General features: G+C 32.1%; 2 protein-coding genes across 2 annotated transcripts; one reads left to right on the forward strand and one right to left on the reverse strand.

The window, feature by feature from the left end:
- Positions 1–7,386: 7,386 nt before the first annotated feature.
- On the forward strand, positions 7,387–10,858 carry LOC139526215 (uncharacterized). Its single transcript, XM_071321340.1, has 5 exons — positions 7,387–7,639; positions 8,287–8,343; positions 8,689–8,781; positions 9,596–9,755; positions 10,660–10,858. Exons 1-5 carry the CDS (start codon positions 7,387–7,389, stop codon positions 10,856–10,858), a joined length of 762 nt encoding a protein of 253 aa, XP_071177441.1.
- Positions 10,859–14,510, reverse strand: LOC139526216 (putative nuclease HARBI1). Its single transcript, XM_071321341.1, has 5 exons — positions 14,237–14,510; positions 13,760–14,020; positions 12,563–12,633; positions 11,547–11,759; positions 10,859–11,176 (listed from the first exon to the last, which is right to left on the reverse strand). The coding sequence occupies exons 1-5, from the start codon at positions 14,508–14,510 to the stop codon at positions 10,973–10,975; spliced, it is 1,023 nt and encodes a 340-aa protein (XP_071177442.1). The 3' UTR covers positions 10,859–10,972.
- Positions 14,511–21,733: the final 7,223 nt, after the last annotated feature.

The following is a 21,733-nucleotide window of genomic DNA, read 5'->3' on the forward strand; positions in this document are numbered from 1 at the left end:
TGGGTCGCCTTGACGGAGTCAAAAAGCGAGACATAGGTATGCTTTTTCCGGCGGAGGCGACGGCGATGGCGGCGATGGCGTCAACAATGTATTAGTTTGTGATTAGGTCTAGTTTATGGTGAACCACAAGTGGTAGGTCAATCATATTTGGTATGCAGTTGTATAAGCACTGGCACATCTCATTTCCATGGAGATTATTTGGCCCTGCCCCCTCAGTCATGGTCTATTGACTTTGAATTTTTTTTAATTTACATGTATTAGTTTGTGATAAGGTCAGTTTATGGGGAACCATAAGTGGTAGGTCAAGGATATTTGGTATGCAGTTGTATAAGTATTGGCATATCTCATTTCTATGGAGATAATTTGGATCCGCCCCCTTAGTCATGGTCTATTGACTTTGAAAATTTTTCTAAGTTATCATGTATTAGTTTGTGATTATGTCAGTTGAAGGGGAACCATTAGTAGTAGGCCAATGTTAATTAGTATTCAGTTGTATAAGCATTGGCACATCTCATTTCCATGGAAAATATTTGGTCTCGCCCCCTCAGTCACAGCCTTATGACTTTGAAACTTATTTTAGTTTACATGTATTAGTTTGTGATTATATCAGTTTAAGATGAACTTCTAATGGTAAGTCAATGATATTTGGTATGCAAATTTATTAGCGTTTGCAAGTATCGTTTCCATGGAGATTTTATAGCCCCAGGCCCCTCTTCATGGTTCATTGAAACTTTTACATAGTTTACAAGTTAATGTTTGTATTTAGGTTTGGGAACGACTTATAATAAGTCAATGGCATTTGGTATGCAGTTGTATTAGCAAATTGGCACATCTCATTTACATGGAGATTGTTTAGCCATGAATGAATGAATGAATGAATGAATGAATGAATCTTTATTTCCTCCATGTATATGAAGATTTTGCATACAAAAAGAAATTAATAATTATTTACACAATAAACAAAATATCATACATTTTGAGATAAATACCAAATGAAAAACAAAAACATATTTAGATATCCACACAATACACATATAGTATACACAACAAAAACACAATGTTTTTCAATCAAAGTCTATTCAAAAATCAAAATTAAACCTGTTTTCAAATAATACATGTCTGAATTTCTTAAACATGGGGTACACATTTTTTGCTATGTAATACATCATTCTAGACCAATCTATAGGATCGAGATCGTATATTATATCATTAACAGCTCCTAATAGTATTTCTTCAAGAAGGTCATCGTCGCCTAAATTGAAAATGTCCACAGATTTTTGAATGGGAAGTTCATCCACAATTTTATAAAACATAACATTTCTCTCTGTTAATAGAACATGACACTCCATAATTAAATGTTTAACGATATCAAAAGACTGTTTGTTACATAGAGTACATGTAGCTTTCTTAATGGCTGCCGATCCTAAAGCCACAAGTACTAGCAGTTCGAGTTTTGCGTCGGGATATAAAACTGTCAACCGAATTAATCTATGTTCACAGAGGGTAGGATGAATTTTGGAATACCTTTTGAGTTCATTTCTATTTTCTAAATTACTTTTCCATCTGTTCTCTTCATAAATTTCAATAGACTGACGGACAATTTTCGACCACAGCACTTTTTCTGGTATGTAATCCTCATTTACATAGGTTTCAAGGAAAGAAAATAGATCGTATTTAACCAGAGTTGTTATAAGATTATAGGTTATAGAGTGTTCGGCATTTTCATCCAGAATAAATTGACTGATGCACATGTTGAACAATTTTTTATGAGTTGTGCCCGATTTACTCCTACATAATCGCCCAAAGAATAAAAGTTTGAATTTGTCAGTTTCAGCTTCCAATGACTATAAACCAAGGTTGCTTGTAGTTGAGTCCGTTGGTGAATATTTGTCCATACACTGTATATATCGCGCAGCATATCGTTGTGTTCTTTCTAAAAGTTCTATTTCAGAATTTGAGAGTTGTCTCCATACTTCGCAAGAGTACAATGCTGTAGGCAGAACAAAACGTTTCCATATTAAAGTGTTTGTAATCGGCGTAAGGCCTTTTGGGTTTACTCCAGCACTATACAATGGGTGTAGATTTTTCTTTAACTTCTTAGCCGCATTTTGTGTCCTTTCAAACGTTTTGTTATTGTTAGTTATCAATGTACCAGCATAAATTGTATCAGTTTTACACGCTATTTTTGTATTTCCAAGCTTAATGTCAACATCTGTATTATTATTAAAAGCCAAGACATAACTTTTTGTTCCGTTATATTTAAGTCTCCATTTACAAGCATAAGTTTGTACACAGTCGAGAAGACCTTGTAGACCTTTTGGCGAAGCACTAAGAAGGGTTGTGTCGTCCGCCAGAAGAATGGCAGGAAAGTTTAAATAACCAATTCGTATTCCACAATTTGTCGAAATCAGCTGTAATATTAAGTCATTTATGTACAAAGAGAATAGCCAAGATGAGAGTACTCTCCCTTGCCCTACACCCTACAAAATGGAGAAATTGTCACTAGTAAGTCCATTATATTGCACATGTGCACTAGCAGATTTGTAAGACATAAAAAGTATGTTCCATAGTTTACCGGTTACACCGATTTCTTTCAATTTCAGAAAAAGTCCGTCGTGCCAGATCTTGTCAACTGTTTTCCTTATGCTATGTTATTTACCTACAGTTGCTGAAATCACAGTACAACACACCATGAGCACAATGAATAAAGACGACATCAGTGATGGTGTTTTTTTTTTTACAAAAGGAATGAATTTCTATAAAATAAAATTGAATAAATTGCAGTATATATGGTAGTATATAATCATTAAATAAACTCTCATCATAGATACCAGGATTGAAATTTCATATTTACGCCAGACGAGCATTTCATCTACAAAAGACTCATCAGTGACGCTCGAATAATAAAATGTTAAAAGGCCAAATAAAGTATGAAGTTGAAGAGGATTGATGACCACAAATTCAATGTAATATTATAAAAAAAATGTGTTTAATATGTTTTGGAATACATGTTTCATTGTTGTTTAAATTTCAGCGTACAGCACCCGGAGTGGCGGATCCAGGGGTTGGATTATATTTACATAAAACAAACACGAATAATAAATTAATATTGCCAATCTTCTGGATAGTCTTTATGAAGTTACTTCTCATCTACGTGCCAACGACATTTTTGTATGTTTTCGGAGAAGAAGTAGAGATTTAAAAAAAAAGAAAGTTAAATCACAAAGATACTGAATGGCAAAATCAAATGATAAAACACATAAAACGAATGAACAACACCTGTCATATTCCTGACTTGGTACAGGCATTTACAAATGTAGAATGGATTAAACCTTGTTTTATAGCGCTAAATCTCTTTTGAAGTAGCTTTTAAGTAACTGGAAGTCCCAGATCAGTACTTTGAGACATGTAGATTTAGAGTTTTTTCACCGTTTTGTTTCGTTTCTCGAGATTATATAAATCTGATGAGTGTAGTTCTTTTGAAGATTTTTATAATTTCGGTTCTAGTTGTGATGTTTTGATTCATTTGTCTCAGGTCAAGGGGGAAATGGGGAGAGGATGGGGCTTTAGTCGCCCATACGTTTACCGTGCTAAATTCTGCATATGTAGGGAGTCTGTTATTCAATGATAATCATTTGTTTCCGTAAATCATATTGCATTTTTTATGTGTATTGTTTAATTTTGAATTGGTTTAAATTTACCATCGGGTTAGTTTATAGCTTGATATGCTGTATGGGATTCGCTCATTATTGAAAGCCGTACATTTACCTATAGTAATGGAACGCCACAGCTGTCGTATGTGGAACTCTGATATTACGACGTTGTTTTATCATTACTTGATGATATTTTGTTTTAACATAATATGGTGTTGACATTGCGTAATGATGTTTTGATATGACTCAATATGGAATAGTCATTACTTTATGATGTTACGATATTACACGATATGGCTTCGTATTGAATTGATATAGTTGGGCGTATTGCATTTCTGCTAATTTTTTAAAGTCCCAATACTACGTTTCCGCAAATTTAAAGTATACGTTTCCGCAATTTGTATTTATTACTTTTCCGCAAATTAAATTACCTGGTAAATTGTAAATTATAAATATTTGAATATTTGAATATCATATATAAGATGAATTATTATTATTTTTTTTTAATAAAGACAAGGTTCTGATCTATCTTATATCTACAATATACTAGATATAACTAGTTGACTCTGGTAGGGATTAGTTAAACTTCATTGAGAAACCCAATGAAAATTATTTGTTTTAAAAGTGTTCACCTTATCCGTAGACATAAAAAGGTAATCACACTCAACATTTGATCACACATCAAGATGGATCTGGTACATACAGAAACGAACAGAGGAAAGAAATGCATAATCTACGACGGATTTTCCTATAGATCGTCAAATATTTTGAAGAATGGGGATAAAGTTTACAGGTATGTACAGTTTTACAAATATTAACTTTTCTCTGAATAAAATGATGTAAATATTTGATTTAATGTTGTAGGGGTGTATACAATTAAAAATGATAGAATTTGTTCATACTTTGCCAAAACGTTGTATATATTTATTGTGAACATTAATTTCGTAAACGTAGATAAGCCGAATATAGCGACTGAATTATTCGGGTTAGCAAAATAGCATAATATGAAAGAGGGACGAAAGATACCAAAGGGACAGTCAAACTCATAAATCTAAAACAAACTGACAACGCCATGGCTAAAAATAAAAAAAGACAAACAGAAAAACAATAGTACACACGACACAACATAGAAAACTAAAGAATAAACAACACGAACCCCACCAAAAACTAGGGGTGATGAAAAAGATTCATTGAAAAAAAGAAAATATTTTAGAGTTACCTCCCCTTAAAATGCTTATTTGAAAACGTTTACAAAAGCAAACAAATATAATTCACGCTTTTAAAATATCAATATTTGTAAGTTAAAATTTTATAAATTTGTTCCTTGGAATGAAAATTCATATTTATTATCTGCATCCATCTGACGACAAATGTATGAAGTTTGCCGATTATATCTTGGAATTTTACATAGATGGCAATTCCAGATTTCCACCAACCATTTGGGCATCACCTCCTGATCCCGAGGAAAAGAGAACGACAAATGGTGCCGAGTCTTTTCATGCCCACCTGAACGAGCAGTTTTATGCTAACCATCCTAACATTTTTGTTTTTGTCGATGTTTTACTAAAACTGCAAACAACATCTTACATAAAGATGAGAACTCTTACTGTCAAAGCACCTGTTCGCAAATACGAAAAGGAAAAGATGGACTTCCTTCTAGAGCAAAATTCAAAACTTGTAAACGGACAATATACTACTGTGGACTTTGTAAGACGTGTTGGGTACAAGTATTCTGCCAGAACTGACTTATGAACTATTATCATTCAAGATACATCTGATTAGTGCTGAACATACGTTTGCGTACATTTTTATGATGAATTTTATTTGCATGCTATGATGACCTTTAACTTAATAAATATTTATTTTTTATTTTGGCTTTGCTTTCGATCAACAGGTATTCCTTAATTATTTGCGAAAAAGTAATAATTTATTTTTTCCGAAATAGTTAATTTTTTTCCGGAAAAGGTAAGATATGTATTTGCGGAAACGTAAACCTTTTTTTCCGGAAACGTCATCTTTTTTTTCCGGAAAAGTAATGCCAATTTGCGGAAACGTAAAACGCCGATATAGTTTTTTCATTACTTAATATGGTTTTGTCATTACTCGAAGTGGTTTCACCTTTATTTAATGTGATTGTGTCATTAGCAAAGTGGTTTTACCATTACATGATGTGTATGTAACTTCAAGTAATGAAAAAACAACATCATGTAATATCAGAGTTCGACATAAGATAGCTGTGGCGTTCCATTTATAGTTGTCAATTCATGTGTCACTTGGTGAAAGTTACCTACCTAACATTTATACCATTTGTTTTAGATGTAAAGTATTCTCACAAAATCTTTACAGGGCGTATTCTAACACATGGTAGAATAGAATGTTACAGCTATTTTCCTACTGCATGTAGTTTAAAGGTTTGATTGACTTGATTGTTTTGTTTTTATAACTGTTTACCCTGCATTTTAATTAAGTTTTACAATTCTAATCAACAGATAGGCTGGGTTTCAGCTTGTATGATGTAATTGAATGTTTGAACAAACATTTAAACAAACAAAGCAAGCAAGCCAACCAAACCTATAAACTACATACAGTAGTGAAATAGCTGTAAATTAAAGCATTTAATTTAGTTTCGAATAATGTTAGTTTCAGTTTAAGATCTTAAAAGATATGTATTCAACCTAGCATACTGTTTTCCAACAATATTAAGCCCTACATGTTCACATGCCCAACTTAAAAAAAAACAATAAAGGAGGGAAAAAAACGGCGGAAAAACACTAGTTTGTATAGGGTATCGTTAACTCAGGAGTTAATTTTTTATACAATGAATTACTGTAAATCCAATTCAATTTAATATTTTATTAGAAAGAGCACTATTGAGGCGTGATCCAAATACAGACAATTTTAATATTAAAACAACATATAAATAAAATAAAATAAAATTCAGAAGTTATTGCGTGCATTTATTATTGTGATTTTGTCATTTTAAACTTAAATGCAATTTGAATTTTTACGATTTTGAGAACAATTTTGTTTAATTCATATCACATGTTTCAAAATGCGAATTAAATGATTGCATTTACAACTCTGTCACATTCTTTGCAATCACAATAAAAAGTTCACAATAAATTCTGAATGTACAGTATCCAATTCATGGTAATTGCCTCATTTGAAGTTAATTGGACTTTTTACAAAGAATAAATTTGAAATCATTTTAAATTGATGTATTAAATGAAATTAAACAAACGTATAGTCAGTGTTGTGAGTGGGTAATTATATATTCCTTTTACACAGGGCTTGCCATTCAGAATGACATTTAGTAACACTTTACAAAATAGAATGTAAAAGTTAACATACTGGGCCCAGTTGTTCAAAAGTGTCGTTAAGCTAACGACTAGTTAAGCCTAACAACTCGTTAAATTTTAACATTGTTGTTAGTTAATTTCTGTGTTAAATTATGTTGTTCAAAAATATTTAACGACTGCGTTAACTAACAACTTGTTAAAAAATTTAACAACTAATTAATTTAACATTTTCCCACAACTCCCTTAAAATCCAACAATTCCTCCACTTCCTGTTTGAAAATGGCTGAAGAGCAACCCCCAAGAAAATTCCAAGAATTAGAGGCAAGAATTTTTCAAGCATAGAAGTAAACCTTATAAGTAGAAGAGTTGTTGAAGAATTGGGTCTACTGAGAGGGAAATTCGGGAAGGATGTTACAGCAGATGCTAAAAACAAAATGTGGGAAAAGATAACTGCTGAAGTGAATGCTCTAGGTGTGAGCTACAGACAAGTTCTAACTGTAAAAACCAAATTTAGAAACTTAACAAGAGATGCCAAAGACAAATTCACGTATGAAAAAAAGGAGAGAAACAGGACAGGAGGAGGACCTGCTCCAAAGCCAATAAGTGTTGCTGAGGAGAATATTATAAATGCCTTAAAAGACACCTCCTCCTTCAAAGGAATTGATGATGGGATGGAAACTTCAGTGGGCAAGTATTTTTGGTTTACTGATGTCAATAATGTGCTTCCATTTATTTCAAACAATAAATCAGACGGTTATTTTATTTCTATCTTAGAAAATAATGCAGAAAATTAATATCTCTGAGTGCGTCGTCTGCTATGACATTAGGATATCCCGTTCAACGAAATTCCCTACAGACGTCGCCGATGTGCTATAAATAGAATTTTATGTTGTGTTATAATTACAACCTTCCTCTTACCTGATATATACAAATACCTTCTTGTGGTATTGATGAGAATAATTATCACATACAAATATCTTTTCATCGTTAAAAATAAGGTTTAACTATTGTTTTGCAAGAGGTAAAGTTTGTTGGCCATCACCTTTGGCGGTCAATTCTGTATTGCCCCTTACATCATCTTTTACCACAATGAAAAAAATTGAGCTGTGGTAAAATTTTCATAAAAAAAAATCCCATTACTTTTAAAGATTAATTAAATTTCAATAAAATTTACTTGTTAATACTTGTAACCAAGAAAAAACTTGGAATTAGTACTTCACCAAAAGTCATTGTAACATGTTTATAGTCCATTTCGAAATAGCCCTGCATTAAAAATTGAGTTATCTTTCTTTGTGCCTGATTTTTTTGTAATTTTCACTTTATCATTTTTTCAGGGTTTCCTCAGCAGACAGAAACAAGTGAGAGTACACCAACACAATTAAGTATACAAGGTATGTATCTAAAGAAGATAATAAAGCATACACATTACTTGCAGTAATATTATAATTGTAACCATAAGTAAAGAGAGAGATTATTGTTACAAATAATTTGGTATAAATTTTAGAGTGTAAGTATACTCAATACAGGGGGGATCAAGCAATTTTAAAAGAAGTTTCAACTGTATGTAAAAAATGTTTGTATCTATGAATCTATGCAAATCAATATTCTTTGTTCTTATTCATGTATGCTCTGTATGCCCCTTGTGGGCCCATAAGAGTTCTTATGATCAATCAAATATCCAAAAATAAAATTATTGTTAAAAAATTGAAATATAATGTATCTTCATTTTATTTCAGAAAGCTCATCATCTGATCCAATATATTTTGCTGAACCTGTCAGCTCACCAATTCCAGCACAGATTGCTGTCTCAGGATGCCAGACATCTGATGGTAATCATTACATAGATTTTTGTATTATGTTAATCGTAAATTATTTTTACAATTCCGCATTTCAAAAAAATGAAGATGCAATGTTTCGGAATCAATATTTCATTAAAGAATTGAGGTTGATATAAAATTATATTGCTGTGAAAATAATCTATATAATTATATATATTTATAAATTTACTCATTGAGGGTCTAATACAGGATCTCTGTAATAGCACGCTTTAAGTTAATTGTGTATCTATCTATTGACTTTCTTTCATTCAATTGGTCTTTATATATTTTCTCAAGTTGAAATTTACACAGAATATAATGACTTATGGAAAGAAGTAACAGCTATATTACTTTTTTACTTTTTTTCTTTTTTACAATACCTTTCTCCAATCTATGTTGTTCAATTGATTGGGATTTTAAGTCTTGAATATATGTATCTTGACTGACACATTTAAATACATATATTCATTTATACATCAACTTCATTTACAATTTGGTGGATTGTTGTCTGAAGGTCTCTTAAGCAATCCTAATACCCCCCGTATGTTTATATACTAAACAGATAACAAATGGCTTTCCCAATTGAATGGATTTACACCAGTAATATTTGGGGCCCTATATAATAGTAGCTTGCTGTTCGGTGTGAGCTAAGGTTCTGTGTTGAAGGCCTTACCTTGACCTATGATGGTTTACTTTTATAAATTGTTACTTGGATGGAGAGTTTTCTCATTGACACTAATACCACATCTTCTTTTATCTACCCTATATGCAATGTATACACATTCAACTGAGGCAATTTTAATGTTTCTTTAATCAAAACTTTCAGAACCACCATCTTCTGTGGAGAGTATATGGATTAGGAGACTGGAAGAGGTTCATCAGAGAAATAAAGAAACACGTTATACTGAACATGCAAACCTACCTGTGTCTGCCCAAATACCTCCTTCATGCCCTAATAGCAGCACTCAGCAACCACCTAAAGCTAGGTATATGTTTTATATGAAAGAATACAACAGCCTTTTAATTTCTACACACTAAATAAGTTGGATATGTACTGAATGCTCTTGAGTGTTGTATATAGCTGGCTTTGAAACTTTTTTAGATGGAGTCATCACTGATGTACGAGTCTTTTGGATCTGAATACATCCTGGAATGTAATTGCTTATTGCTGAAGGGATTGTGATGATACATCTTGACTTAATTGGGCTTCCTTTGGACTGTGCCCCATATTTGTCTGATTGGAAATCATACCACATCTTCTTATGTATAAATGATTTGAATACTGATAAATATTCTTATAGTGCCAATAAATCACTCATGTAAATGTTTTGTATGAGATTAATATGCATATTTGTTATGAATTAACCAGTTATTGAACTTCAAAAATAGTTTGAAAAGGAAAACTGAGTGGCTAAATTTAATAAAATGAATAATTGTATACCTTTTATACCTATCCATTGAATATGTCCAAAAAGTTCATACAGCAGCCCTGTATAAAATCAAGAGTTATCTCCCTCTTAATTGTTTCATTAAACTTGTTCTTAAGGATGAAATATGTCCTGTAAATGGGAATTATAATTCTAAATCAAATTATCTAATTTAACTACCTGTTAAATGTAAGATTTAGAGAAATATCCCAAATACTCATTTGCTGAATTAATTTAATAAAAGTCTGCATCCCCTTTTGTTTAAATATTTATCCGAAACAGTGATATAATATGATCAATTTTTGTTAAAGAGTATTAGTTAAAGGAATAAACATTTATGTATGAGTTGCAGAAATCTTGGCCTTTGGAAAACAATTTTTTTCTAAATAGTTATACTGGTTTATAATAACTATATTTATTTAAAAAAATTAACAAATATGCATTTTTATTATATATATTTCAGTGAAAATAAACGGACAAAGAAACCCAAGAAAACTGCAGAAGACGTGTATGAGTTGCAGTGTCTGGTGTTAGAGAGCGACCTAAAAAGAAATCAGACTCAAATGGAACTATTCAAGAAGCAAATGGAGTTATATGATATGATGAAGAAAAATTTGGAAAATAGTTGTACAGAGACAATGTTAGAGGCTCTACTTCATTAAGTTTAATCAGCATTTATTTATAGATCCATATTAATGTTATATTTTTTATATGTTTTATTGTTATTGATAAAATATATATTCAGAAAAAAGTTTATCAATGTTTTATTCATGATTTCAACGATTAAAAAATGTGGAGGAAATGTGGTCTCTGACACCTCTTCCATCCTGATTACCAAAGAAACGGTCCCCAAGATCTCCATCATTGTCTATCACTAATCCATCATCTTCAATGTCTGGTTCATTAAGTAAGATGCAAATATTGTGAAGAATAGCACAAGCCATGATGATCTTGCATGCTTTGCTTGGTATCATTCTTATCTGAAACCGAAAAGTGAAAGTTATGTAGAATTATTGCCTTTTTTAACTATAGCATGTCAATTTTATTATAATTTTTATTATCTTATTATACAGGGCCCTATATAAAAATATTATCACACAGATAGATTCAGCATATAGATCCACAAAAAAATAAGTTTCTGATAAAAACCGAACAAAGTTTAATTTTGGAGACCTCAGTGTTGATCAATTTCTAATGGGGCCAAAATATTTAAATAAATAACAAGATAAGAACCCCAACAAAAAATGATTTTTTTTTTTTAATCAACTGCATTTTTTATGTTCTATAGATACATGTATAGGAAGATGTGGTGTGAGTGATCATTTGCTTAAAGAATTTTTTATGCTTTACCTCTGAGTGTAATATGTGGAACCTTCTCTTCAGCCTCCCAAATGTTCTCTCTATCACACTTCTGGTTGAACAGTGGCATCTGTTGTACTTCTTTTGATGATCAAGTACAGGATTCTGATATGGGGTCATCAGGAATGGTCGACAAGGATAACCACTATCCCCCAGCAGTACACCATTTGCCCATCCACCATTCTGTTCCATGTAGGTACACACCTATACATAAAAGTTTTAATTTCTTTTTACAGCAAATATTTGGTTAAAACTTCCATTTTTATATTTAAATTGATATATTCAGCTTCGCAGGGAGGAGTTACACTATTTACCTAAAATAATATTCAGCAAGACTATTTTTTATATATTCCCTTTTCATTTATTGTATATCAATATTTTTTTTCATCATAAGCAACCCTAAAAACTAATTGATTGCTGCTTTATATGTATAGAATAATTGATTTTTTAACATAAATTATTCACTAAAGATATTTCTATATTCTTTTCTCAGTTATTGTATCTCAAGATTTCTTTCAACAGGTTGCTTCTTTCTTAATTAATTATATAAATTTCCAATGATAAATTAATTATTTTGAACTGAAATTCAAAAGTCCTTACATTGACATTTTCACACCTTTATGTGTATCTAATGACAAAAAGTAAAAAATAATATTGATAAGAGCAAATAAAAATAGTGGTTTCATAGGCGGATCCATGGGGGGACTGGCCCCCCTTAGGTTGGAAAAATTTGGTTGAATATATAGGAAATCACTGAAGCATGACTGGAGCGGAACCCCCCCTTTAGGTCAGTCAGAGGCCCCCCCTTTAGGAAAAGTTCTTGATCCACCACTGGGTTTTATGTCCAAGAAGAAGATTTTGACTTCCTGCAGTGGTGACCAATCCAAGATAAGAGATTTTAATTCTTTTATTGAGAAAATAAGAAGTCTGGACTGACTGCTAACATATAGTGCTTAAAAGGGAATAAAACTTATAAAAGATGACCAACATTGCAATAAAATACATACCTGTGAAGTCCTGAATATGTGGGAGTCATGACTGCTACCTGGCCAGTTTGCATTTATGTTTGTGAATTTACCTGCAAAATATAGATAATATATAATGCAAATAAGAAAGAAATGATGTAATAGCATAAAAAAATTTACATGTAACAAATTGTCTTTGATTAATTATTATATTTTTCTAATTAAGAGGTGTAGCAAAAGTTTAAAGAGAGGATTATTTAGTATCATGCAACAATGGACTTTAAAAATAAAATTTATTTGAATCCATATTTTAAAAGTCTTGTAATGGTAATCTTAAAAGGGGGTGTCCAAACATTTTAAATTATTAGTGTATATAAACACAATGAATAACCATGACAACTGATGTACAATGCAAAATTTATGCCGTTACTTTTCTGGTTCAAATTGTTTTACGTTGTCATTCCGGAGACTTTTACAGCTGACTATGTGGTATGTGTCTCGCTCATTGTTGAAGGCCGAACAGTGACCTATAGTTGTTAATTTCTGTGTAATTTGGTCTCTTGTGGAGAAATGTCCCATTAGCAATCTTACCACATCTTCTTTTTTAAATGTATAGACTTACAAATTTTGACTCCACTGTATTGTTTCAAACTAGGAACCATGATATCAAATTAAAAGTTGTAATGCATGTTGCATAAGGCATAAATGTGCTGATCCAGTCATCAGAGCAACATCAAATTATAAATTGTACAAAATCTAGAGTACTCTAGGTTAATGTTTCTTTTTTTTTTTTGGATTGAAAGGGGGAAATTCAAGAAATATATCAGAAACAGCAGTGGTAGATACAGGATAGGGAAACCTCCCTTTTTAAGTTTATCAGTGTATTTGAATGGGGACATATGGTTGGAGCTCCCCTTCAGGCTTTATCTTATGTTGGGAACCCCCCTTTTTGGAAATGGCTGGCCCCTGAACATAATCTTTTTCTCATTAAAGAAAACTAATATCTTCTTTTAATATTTGACTTACCAATATTTTAAGTTATCTTTAGTAGGTAAACCATATAAAACCCTAATCATGTCCTAGATGATCCGTGATGAACTGAGTGAAAGTGAAAGTAAAAGTGAAAGTAAAATGTTCTTTTCTGAGAAACAGACTATAGGGGTCCCAGTCACACTGAAAAGTTGATACCAGTTTATTATTTACGAAGGTCAATGTCATATTAGATGAGAAATGTTTTACCTTTGGCATCACAAACAGCCTGCACATTTACAGAGTGTACCCCTTTCCTATTAACGAATGATGCTTCATCTTCTGATGGAGCCTGGATACGGACGTGTGTCCCATCTATTGCCCCTAGCACATTCGGGAAACCACTTAGACGGTAAAAGTCTCCTCTTGTTTCCTCCACATTCCTTGGCCACTTGATAAATTGATCCCGCTTGTTACAAAGTGATGTCAACACATCAGACACAATTCGCGAGACAGTTCCCTTGTGCAAACCTGTAAACAGACCAAAAACATACAATTTGGGAGATCGTTTAGAACAAAAAATAAAATGTGTATTTTACCGGCGTTTGTTTACATTTCGAAAATTAACAAATTGAAATTATCATTCAAACATCAGTCAAAGATCATTATAGCAATTGATTAACACAATTTTACTAATGTTTACTTAATTGTAAATCATATATGATAAATATATAAATGAAATCTTACCTATTGTGTCTCCAACTACTTGCAAAAAACTGCCTGTAGCTAGAAATCTCAGGGTCACCATGACCATCTGTGGTACAGTGAGAGCATGGTTTCTCTTTGTTTTTCTTGTTATATCATCACTGACTAGATTAGAAATGAAATTAATTCCCTCTCTACCAAAGCGATACCGTTTTCGTAACTCCTCATTTGACAAATTCACAGAAAGGTCATCTTTCAGGCGAAAATGCCTTTCTTTTCTGTGAGGTGCAACAGGTACTTGTCTAAAGGCGGCCATATTTAACAATAACTTAAATATTTAATCGACCTCCCAGAAGTTGTTAAATTTAACGACTCGTTATCATTATTTTTGTCGTTAAATTTTTTGAACAACAGTTAACGAATTTGTTAAATTTAACGACACTCTAACGACACTTTAACGACTGCGTTAGCTTAACGACACTTTTGAACAACCGGGCCCTGATTTTGATGATACTTTGTAGTTGTAGTAACAAATATGTTTAGGTTTTCAAGAACTGTATTAGAGATTTGGCAATAAGTGGATGACTCCTACCCTGGTCCGACGAGGAGTATATTTATAACATAAAGCTGAGACGGTGATAGAGCAGATTGTTATCCCGAGAATTCATTGTCCAGTGAGGAAAAGTCGAGGGTGACAATATTTTTCGAGGGTTACCAATCTGCTCTTTCACTCTCTCAGTCAACAACAAAAAAGGACATTACGACGAACATCACTTATTGTAATGAGAGAAACAATGAAGACAACTAACGCAAACGTACTTGGAACCTTCCATGACTAAAGAATGTTTTGAATAAGAGATTAACAATGTGATTGCACAACCCATGTAAATCAACTTCTTTTTTTTTTCTTCAAATAGTTATACTGTTATATGTGTAATATAGGGAAAATTAAAAATTAGTTTTTACACTTTTAGTTTAAGCTATCTAATCAGTTGACACTTCCTCAGTGTAATACATTGTACGCATCTTCCCAATTCATAGTGTAATATTTTTGTTTTGTGGTGTTTCTCTTGTGTACAACATTCGAAAATATGGCAAAAATATGAACTTTGATCCTTTGACAAAGATATAAACATTTCAAACAACTTGAATCACACAGTTTCTCGAAAAAATTTCATTGAATATGTTGCAGTTTGACAAACATTGATTTTGATCATTTAGAAGCTTAATATTCCCCAACAACACATCGCAATTAAACGTTTAATTGATTTTACAGAGTAATCCCCATGTAATGTAAGGTACCATCTTTACACATCGATCGATCACCACAATCTAACATGAGCAACTCATTTTCAACATAATTGTACTCGAAAATTACACGTTAGTCTCGAACATTTTTGTATAACATACTTTTAGGTTTAGTAATTATTTTTTGTATAAAATAAAACCGAGTTAGTTGATTTTTCAAGTTATGCCTCATTCTTGAGACTTTTTTTTAGGGTAAACACATCAGTTCTTTATTTTATTATTCGTGTCCTATTCGAACAGAGAAGAGATTTTTCTAATCACAGTTTTATTCAGCAGATACTAGTAGTTGTTAAACGGTTATCTGTAGACCATTAAAAGGAAAATATGTAAAGGAAGCAAAACTATGGTGTAATGCTATCATAATTAACACTCGAATGAAGGGCTAAATGCTGAAACTAAAGTAAAAAATATGTTTACCTATAACACCTACGAAAACCATCGTGGAACATATTAGTGTTCGGATCATCCTGGTTCTCTACTGTAGTAACAGTAATATGTTATTATAAAAAAAAAAGAGATGTGGTATGATTGCCAATGAGACAACTCTCAATAAGTGACCAAATGACACAGAAAAGAAACAACTATAGGTCACCATACGGCATTCAACAATGAGCAAAGTCCATACAGCATAGCCAGCTATAAATGACCCCGAAATGACAAATGTAAAATAGTTGAAACGAAAAAACAAACAGCCTAATTTATGTGCGAGATTGAACGAATAGCAAATATGTAACCCATCAACAGGCTTCTGACTTGCCTGTTTCGTGATAGATGTTTACAAGGTCGATGCATTAGGTATGCCGTCAGGTATGACCATCGATCAGTCATATAGAAACACCTTGCATGTTATTATATTTTAATCATACAAGTGGAAAATTTAATATGAATTAAACATAATAATAAATCATCATTCTATTCCAAATATTGTAATATATGTCATTATTTATATCTGTACAATATTCGTTTAGCCAAAAAAGGAAAATATGTTCTTGACACAATTTGATGCAAAATCTAGGAGTAAAATTTCGCTAAAAGAGGATTGACAGGTCGAATAGACATGAGAATGATGTGACGGATAGACATTGATTTATTAATTTTTAAATAATTTCTATTGAAATGAAATGGATTTTAAAAGCTACTCCATTTTTATTAATACATGGTAGATATACATAATGATATGTGATCATACTTTGTGAAGTAGACCTTTAATCATGAGTTTGTCTTTTGTGTCTATATAAAACTTATGACATGTGGTATGATTGTCAAAAAGACAACAATCCCATGTAGTTCAATGACTTGGATCTCATGAATCATGTCATCGTAGGCCTTCGAAAGGCGTCAACATGAAAAATGAGAAACAGTTAAAACGTGAAAACTAACGGCATTATCTATAATAATATAGTTAAGCTCCCTACTTGAAGTAGACATATAACGGGGTTCAACATGTTTATGAACTTTCAACTATCCCCTATTCTGGTACATAGGTGTAACAGCACACGATAACAACAAACGGCAAAAAACCTTTGCAAATAGATAAACTTAAAGATGAAGACAGTGTTAAATTGATAAATTTTGAGAATAAGTTTATCCAAAGGACTAATGTTTTTCCATCATGATGGATTGTATTTAAATTTATTTGATCTATAAACAACATCACCGTACAAATTAGGATTTGATATCCCATTTTTAATAAGAAATCTACAGCAATCTTATTCGTTAAGATGATCATGAAACAAGTTTATTACAGATTTCAGTCGTTATATACCGCAACCTTAATAAAACAGTTTTTCCGTAATGTATGTGAACATTTATTCTTTAACGTTTTAATTTTTATATGTAAATGAAGTGCGCCCAATTGGATATTTACAAAACTGTGTATACAGTTAAAGCAAAAATGAATATAGCATTATCATATCTGTTAGTGAAATAATAAAAGAGCAATGCATAAGGTTGTTAAATTTAATATATGCCTTTTTATGCTTCGTTGTAACAAATTTGTTTGTTTTTTTAGTGCTTATTAAAATTATAACACAATGTTGACTGCTACACCCCTATTATTACTTAATTCATTTCACTTTACTGGGCGGAGTTTAGCCGGTTCGCTCATAATAAACCAGTCCATCTATAGATATGTGTTTTAGAATAAACTCATCAATGAAGTGTCCAGTCATTTCTTTGTAAATTCCTTTGATGACACTGAATTGTGATTAGAAATCGGTTATAATTATAACGGCAATAATCCTTATCACACACATCTTCAAATAGACTGTCCTTATGCAAATTAAAACGTAATCTCCGCCCGATCAGTTGAAATAACATTGGTAATAAGTTTGTTTGATTTGTTCACGCATCGTTGTCAATATAATGGAACTTGGTGCGACTGTCATACACTTGAGAGGTTTAGCTAGCTACCAAACCAGGTTCAATCCACTATTTTCTACATAAGAACATGCTTGTACCAAGTAATACGACAGTTGTTATCCATCGACGTTTCCGTTTTGAATTTACCTCGGATTTTAGTATTTTTGTGATTTTTACTTTTTTTTTTAAACAAACGCTTACCTGCAATACATGCTAAGAGAACCAAAACTGAGATTATTTTCAGGGTTCCCGTCATCTGTGTTAGGTTATTGTACACCATAAAGTATCACTATGCCGTCTAATTTATACGGACATATGTAGATATAGATATATCACTTTTCTGATTGAGTATGATTGAGTATATCATAAATTAATGAAGCCAGCTTGTATTAAATTTTGTATATTAACTTTGCATTTATATATTTTTTAAATGACGCCAATCGTTTTATTATATGAAAAAAATGTTAAATCAATATAAGAGAAACAAAAATGAAATAGGGTTTATCTAAGGAATGACTGTAATATTTTTCTGTCTTTGGAGAAATAACATAAAATGTGGTGCACACTGTATAACGCGCGTAATGTTATTTCGAATAAAATGACAAACATTACCGTTAGTTTATATAATTTCTAAATTCCATTTTAAACCGGCGTAAATCATGAAAAACGTTGATGACGTTACGGTCACATGGCAAAATTGTGTCTATGATATGATAAACAAAACGACGTCAGCCAATCAGAAGACGCGTTACATCATAAGTTAAATTATTAATCATTGTTTTTATTTATACATGTGATCTGTGATGTTGCATCAATTTTGAAAATTTGACAATGGAGGATCTGCGTGGCATTCCGACCATCATAAACAGCGGGTAAATAAAGTCAATAAAGTATTAAAAAGCTGTTTGAAAGTCATAAATCAATAAAGATAAAAACAAATCCGGGTTACAAATTAAAACCGAGGGAAACACATCAATTAGAAGAGGAAAACAATAGAAGACAGAAGCATTGAGGTGCAACAAAAACTAAAGTCAATGCAACCTAAGAGAAACGGACTATAAGATAGCAACTGCCATATTCCTGACTTGGTACAGGGCATTTTAAGAGGGAAAAAAAGTGGATTAAACCTGGTTTGGTGCCTAGTCACACCTCGCGTTTAATTTAAAAGACGTGAACTAGAGTGTTTATAAACATTCGTTAGACTTTCCATAAACATTGCAACTGATGGCTAAGGTAAATCTACATCACGTGTACGTATCAGGTTGAATTTTCATAGCACAATCGCATGAATTTATATTATTATGAATTTTACCTATGTTTTATTTATCAAGTCAGATTGTCGCAATTTAGTAGATTACTTTCGCCGTATTTGGCACAACTTTCTGGAATTTTGGAACCTCAATCCTCTTTAACTTTATACTGGTTTTGTAATGTTGTCATTTTAATGTTATAATTAATACTGCCATTAAAGCGGGAGGTTTGGAATGCCACAAAACCAGGTTCAACCCACCATTTTTTCATAAAATGCTCTGTACCAAGTCAGGAAAATGGTCATTGTTACATTATAAAAATGAGAAAGGAAATGGGGAATGTGTCAAAGCGACAACAACCCGACCATAAAGCAGACAACAGCCGAAGGCCACCAATGGGTCTTCAATGTAGCTAGAAACTCCCGCACCCGTAGGCGTCCTTCAGCTGGCCACTTAAAAAATATGAATACTAGTATAGTGATAATAGACGTCATACTAAACTCCGTTATAGTTTGTTTCTGTGTGTGTTATATTTCGGTGTTGTGTCTCTGTTGTGTCGTAGTTCTCTTATATTTGATACGTTTCCCTCAGTTTTAGTTTGTAGCCCTGATTTGTTTTTTCTCTATCGATTTATGAATTTTAAACAGCGGTAAACTACTGTTGCCTTTATTCGGCTTTTTAACTGTTTTGATATGAGCATCACTGATGAGTCTTATATAGGCGAAACGCGCGTCTGGCGTTTCAAATTATAATCCTGGTACCTTTGATAACTATGTTAGTCATATTCTCGTTCATTTTAAAAAATTAAAAAAATGATGGTTTTATTGTATAGAACCTATGTCTGGACGTTTTTTATCTTCTTAAGAACGTGTTTTATTGTTCTGTTATTTGTCGTTACAGTTTAATCCATTTTTGATAATATGCTCTTGGCGTTGCTCGGTACTTTTTGTCATTGTGTTATAGTTCTGTTGACTTTTTTGTATTCTTGTTTTTCATTTTCATGCTTTGTCTATATGCAATTTTTTTTTTGTTGTTGTCATATTTGTAAGTTTTCTAGCGATAACGACTATAACACAATGTTGCCCGTTGTACCCTTTCTTTACATTTTTACCTATGATGTCAGTTTGTTTTGTGAACACATACTTGTCAATACAATGGCACTTTTGCGACTGTTATACAATTAGCCTTGTTACCGGTTTTTTTCTAACATGATCAACATGCCGCATATTGAGTATGATCTGCTTATCCTTCAACGAGCACCTGAAATAACCGCCAGTTTTTGTTGGGGTTCGTGTTGCTTAGTCTTTAGTTTTCTATATTGTGTTTTGTGTTCTATTGTCAGTTTGTCAGTTTGTTTGCTTTTTCTTTTTTCAGCAATGGCGTTTTCAGTTTAATTTTCGACTGAATGTCTTTCTGGTATCTTTCGTCCCTGTTTGGAAGTGAGAAGTGTCGCCGCTAGCCATCAAACAGATTTCATCAACCCTTTTCTACATACGGAAGGGCCTTTACCAAATACAATTCATGCATTTATGAGTGCTAGCACGGAATCAACATGATTTAAAATGCAACAGCATTTATTATCGATTTTATATTTCATTTTTCTGATGCGTTTCTTGGTTCGTGACGATGACCTTGTGTTGCAAATTAAAAATAATCACCAAATAAATGACACAAAACTATTAGATTAGTTTAGATACTTTTTTTTATATAAAGAATATGTTACTATATAAATTAGCTTGTCGAGACACAATAAATACATATATTTAAACAGAAAAATATAGACTGTTACTGAAATATACATAGTACTACCATAATTTTACGATATCGTGAACACAACTAAAAATGACATAAAACACTCAGGAAAGTAATACAAAATAGGAAAACAAATAAATCTATTCTCACTTCTTACCACAACTAATGACATACATTTTGTTTTACAGATATTAATTTCACTGAAATCTACTACCCCCTTATCACACAGTACAATACACGTTCCTTATTTTAACCTGACAATATGGCTGAGTCTGAAATTGTATAGCGGCTGATTAATGCATAGCAGAAGATGCTAACGCATGCTCCTGTTACACTTATGTTTCCCTGGGAGTCAACAGTTTTTGTATTTCACCTTGATTGTTATGTTCTTATTGGATGTTTTAAAATCATTTAACATCAGTTAACCACAATTGTCTTAAAGTGTTGACCCAATATAAAAAAAATCTTATGAAGCAAAAAGCATGCAATGACATATGTTAATTACATGACTAAATGAGTGTAACAACAACTCACACCAGCTAAAATATTTACACCAGGGTCTAAAAGTTTGCTAACATTTGTCAACAGATAATAAAAAAAACATCTATAGACACGGTGTGAACTGCAGGTTGTGTATAACTTTGGACCATGGTTCATATTGCGTCGAATAAAAAGTAAAATCACAAAAATACTGAACATAGAGTGAAATATAATCGAAAAGTCCATAATCACATGGCAAAATCAAATGACAAAACACATCAAAAACGAATGGACAAGAACTGTCATATTCCTGACTTAGTACAAGCATTTTCAAATGTAGAAAATGGTGGATTAAACCTGCATTTAGTTAGCTAAACCTCAAACTTTG

This window comes from Mytilus edulis, chromosome 6 (assembly GCF_963676685.1).
Source record: "Mytilus edulis chromosome 6, xbMytEdul2.2, whole genome shotgun sequence".
Lineage (NCBI taxonomy): Eukaryota > Metazoa > Mollusca > Bivalvia > Mytilida > Mytilidae > Mytilus > Mytilus edulis.

Bases quoted from the DNA above. Each gene is read 5' to 3' on its own strand.
- LOC139526215 (XM_071321340.1), top strand. From the start codon at position 7,387: ATGTGGGAAAAGATAACTGCTGAAGTGAATGCTCTAGGTGTGAGCTAC. The intron at 7,640-8,286 runs GCAAGTATTTTT...TCATTTTTTCAG, and splicing joins TGGGATGGAAACTTCAGTGG to GGTTTCCTCAGCAGACAGAA. The intron at 8,344-8,688 runs GTATGTATCTAA...ATTTTATTTCAG, and splicing joins AACACAATTAAGTATACAAG to AAAGCTCATCATCTGATCCA.
- LOC139526216 (XM_071321341.1), bottom strand. From the start codon at position 14,510: ATGGCCGCCTTTAGACAAGTACCTGTTGCACCTCACAGAAAAGAAAGG. The intron at 12,634-13,759 runs GTAAAACATTTC...TATATTTTGCAG, and splicing joins GGCTGTTTGTGATGCCAAAG to GTAAATTCACAAACATAAAT. The intron at 11,760-12,562 runs GTATGTATTTTA...TTTTATGTATAG, and splicing joins ACATATTCAGGACTTCACAG to GTGTGTACCTACATGGAACA.